Consider the following 3,933-nt stretch of genomic DNA (forward strand, 5'->3'; position numbering starts at 1 on the left):
TTTTTTGAGACAGGGTCTTGACATGTTGCCCAGGCTGGAGTGCAGTGGCTCTATCATGACTCACTGCAGCCTCAACCTCCTTGGCTCAAGTGACCCTCCCACCTCAGTCTCTGAGTAGCTGGGACTACAGGCACGAGCCACCATGTCTGGCTAATTTTTAAATTTTATGTAGAAACGGGGTCTCATTGTCTTGCCCAGTCTCAGCTTAGACCTTCTGATGATCTAGCAGTAGAGAGAATGAGGAGAAATAAAGGAAGAAGCATAGTCTGGGTCTGAGACCCAGTGAGAGCAGGGAACAGGTAGAACTGCAGGAGACAGAGAATTGTGAAGAAGGCAGCACAGAGCAGGGAGGAGAAAAGGGGCATAAGGTGAGAGCCACACAGACACTGTGACACACACAGAGAGACGTGTGCGCTCTGACAGATTTGCAGCCTCAGACATTGACATGCTCCCACACAGACCCAGCCCCTCATGCATCTCAGGCGCATCCTACGGAAGACAGTGGGAGAGGCTCTGCCTGCCTCCATCAGATACCTCTGCCTCTGGCCTCTCCAGCTTCCTTGACTACACCCTGAGCCTTCAGAGTCCTCTGGATTTGGGAGTGGGGGGGGCCTGCCTCCTTTTGCCCATGGGTGTTCCAGAGGCATCCTTGCCTCTGGCCCCAGTGTAGCCACTGTCCGCACAGCTTCAGGTTCCTGAAGATGACATGCTCCCCCACCCTGGCTTTTCCTGAAGGCATACAGTTCCTCATCCTCTGGGAGTGGGGAAGCATGTTGCTACCTGCACTGTTCCTTGGTCTTCCTTATGGCCCAGTGGAGGAATCTGAGGTTCAGAGATGACCTGTAACTAGCCTGAGGTCAGCCCAGCAAAGGGGAGTGGGAAGGAATGGACCAACCTCAGAGTTGCTGTTTAGTATTTTCCCAGCAGTAAGCATTAGAAGCCCACTGGCAGAGACTGGGCTATGGGAGTAGAATTCCTTCTGCCAGATCAAGGACTTCCTTTTCCAGAGCATCTCGATGACAAGCTACCCTGGGGTGGGAGCCTGACCCTCCTGACTCTAGGCAGGTGAGAGGCACCTCCCAAGCCATGTCCTGGGAAACCCAGACTCTGCAGGGACATTCCTCCCAGGGAGGTCAGACAGGAGTGCCCGCCCTGCCTTCAAGGTCTGGCCAGGCCTCCTAGGGAGGGCTTGTACCTCTTGAAATATGTTTCCTGGCACAGGCCTCTTAGGGGCTCACATTCCCACTAGGGAGTAACTCTTGATCCTTCCCAAACCTGCTTCTCAGCAACAACACTTCTATCTACTGAGCCTCAAATTTGAGCCTCTGCCTCAACTCCTCTTACTCCCACATCCAATCAATTGCAAAGTCCTGCCAGTGCCCTTCTTAACGTCTCAGCCCATCCGTGTCTGTCCACGAGCCTTACTCTAGAGGCATTGTCTCTCACCTGAACTGTGTAGCAGGCCCCTCCCTGCTCTACCTGCCTGCCCCCACCCCAGGTCATCTTGCATGCTGTGGCCAAAGGAAAAAATTCTTTTTTTTCTTTTTTGAGACAGGGCCCTTATTTATCACCTAGGCTGTAGCGCAGTGGTGCCATGTCAGCTCACTGCAACCCCTGCCTCCCAGGCTCAAGTGATCCTTCCACCTTAGCCTCCCAAGTAGCTGGGACTACAGGTATGCACCATCACACTCAGCAAATTCTTAAATTTTTTGTAGAGACTAGGTCTCACTGTATTGCCCAGGCTGGTCTCAAACTCCTGGCCTCAAGCTGTCCTCTCTTCTCAGCCTCCCAAAGTACTGGGATTACAGGCATGAAATACGGTGCCTGGCCTGGAAAAATTATAAAACACACACCTTCTCTTGGGTCCCCAGTGCCTCGTTCAAGACTGGGCATATCGTAAGCATTCTGTAAATGTTGTGGAATGAATGCAATCTTCCCAGCCCTTGCTTTAAAAAATCCCAGGGGTGTCTGTTCCCTGCAGGTGACGTCCAGATTTCTTGGCATGGATTGGAGGCCCTTTGTAACCAACCATCTGCCTCTTTGACCCAGTTACAAGTTCTTGAAGGTTGGCTCATGTCTGCTTTATCTCCGTCACTGGCACAGGGCTTAGCCCACAGTCAGCCTCAATAAATGCTCAGCGAATGAATGGGTTACTGAGAATCCAAATGTCAGTAGAGGATTTCTATTTGTCCAGAGGAAAGAGGGGGAGAGAAGCTCCCTGCTGGGGTGGCCCAAGAAAGCCTTGAGGAAAAAATTGGAAGACAGTGCCAGGGGGACACACAAGGAACCTGCCTCTCATCCCTTCTCAGGAAAGAAGCCTGCCAAGGAGGGTGGGGGCTGACTACAGAAAGCCCTAAATAGCAAGGAGAGGAGTCAAGGCCTTAGTTTGTGGGCATGGGAGCCATGGAGGTGTGAGCAGGAGGGGAGAGGATGAAGACTGTGGAGTGGGGCAAGGTCAGTGAGGAGGTGAGCTGAGGCCTGGAAGGCGGGAGATCCCGGGTCCAGGAGAGGAAACCTACCTGAGTGCAGGTGTTGTGACGGGAGGCCCCATTATGGGGGAGTGTCACCAGGGAAGGAACCTGCAGCCTCACCTTGTGTGTGGCAGGGGAGGGGGCAGCTGTGGCTGAGGCAGGGGCTTGCCCTGGACCCAGTTGGAGGGAGCCCTCTGTCCTGCAGGCCCTGCCATGGGGAAGACCAACAGCAAGCTGGCCCCTGAGGTGCTGGAGGACCTGGTTCAGAACACTGAGTTTAGTGAGCAGGAGCTGAAGCAGTGGTACAAGGGCTTCCTGAAGGACTGCCCCAGTGGCATCCTAAACCTGGAGGAGTTCCAGCAGCTCTACATCAAGGTGAGTGGCTCCGGCCTGGGTCAGGGGACCCAGGTACCCAGGGTGGCGAAGGCGAGGCCCCGGGGTTGGGGGAGGCGGGGCATCCTGGGGTAGGAGGGGAGTGAGGTACCCAGGGTGGGAATGAGGTGAAGCACTCGGGTTGGGAGGAGGTGAAGCACCCGGAGTGGGAGGGGGAGAGAGGCACCCAGGGTGAGGGTGAAGTAAGGCACCCGGGGTGGAAGGGGGGTGAGGCACCCGGGTGAGGGTGAAGTAAGGCACCCAGGGTGGGAGGGGATGAGGGCACCTGGGGTGGGGGGAGGCGAGGGCACCCTGGGGTGGGGGGAGGCGAGGCACCGGGGTGGGAGGGGGGCGAGGCACCAGGGGTGGGAGGAGGTAAGGGCACCCGGGGTAGAGGGTAGGCGAGGCACCTGGGGTAGGAGAAGGTGAGGCACCGGGGTGGGGGTGGGCAAGGCACCTGGGATGCGGGGGAGGTTCCCTGGGGTGGGGGGGCCGGAGGAGGCTGTCGCTGCGCAGTAACTAGCCACACTCCCCCTCAGTTCTTCCCCTACGGCGACGCCTCCAAGTTCGCGCAGCACGCTTTCCGCACCTTCGACAAGAACGGCGACGGCACCATCGACTTCCGAGAGTTCATCTGCGCCCTGTCGGTCACCTCCCGCGGCAGCTTCGAGCAGAAGCTCAACTGGGCCTTTGAGATGTACGACCTGGACGGCGACGGGCGCATCACGCGCCTGGAGATGCTGGAGATCATCGAGGTGCGGGCCCGCGCGGGCGCCGCTGTACCCGAGGCCGGCGCTTCGCTTCGCCTCCCGGGCCCTGCCTCCGCGCAGCCCTCGGGCCTCGGGGCCTCCCCGATGCTCCCCAGCCTCGGATCCCGCTCCTACCATCCCGCGGCCGACCACAGGCCGGGGCTCAATGCCTGCAGTCTAGGGAGTCTGACCTCGTGGCCGATGTTTTCAGCTCATCTGTCAACAGGCAGGGATTGAGCTCCTGCCAGTTCCTGCTTTCATGGGGTACTCCTTCTAGCGACAAATTTTTTAAAAAATAAATGAGTGGGCCGGGCGCGGTGGCTCACGCCTGTAATCCCAGC

General features: G+C 57.5%; 1 protein-coding gene across 4 annotated transcripts in view; it reads left to right on the forward strand.

The window, feature by feature from the left end:
• The window catches only part of HPCAL4 (hippocalcin like 4), a 13,043-nt gene that overhangs the window by 4,152 nt on the left and 4,958 nt on the right, over positions 1-3,933 (forward strand). For 2 of the 4 annotated variants that reach the window (XM_017507978.1, XM_037731175.1), the window contains exons 2-3: positions 2,677-2,846; positions 3,383-3,598. In XM_017507978.1, the coding sequence (XP_017363467.1) occupies positions 2,685-2,846; positions 3,383-3,598 (378 nt within the window). In that variant the 5' untranslated portion in view covers positions 2,677-2,684. Of the gene's footprint in view, positions 1-2,309; positions 2,467-2,676; positions 2,847-3,382; positions 3,599-3,933 lie in introns of all 4 variants that reach the window. The other 2 variants (XM_017507979.1, XM_037731174.1) reach the window with 2 other exon arrangements.

The sequence above is a fragment of the Cebus imitator genome, unplaced genomic scaffold (assembly GCF_001604975.1).
Source record: "Cebus imitator isolate Cc_AM_T3 unplaced genomic scaffold, Cebus_imitator-1.0 Scaffold385, whole genome shotgun sequence".
In the NCBI taxonomy this organism is placed as follows: Eukaryota; Metazoa; Chordata; class Mammalia; order Primates; family Cebidae; genus Cebus; species Cebus imitator.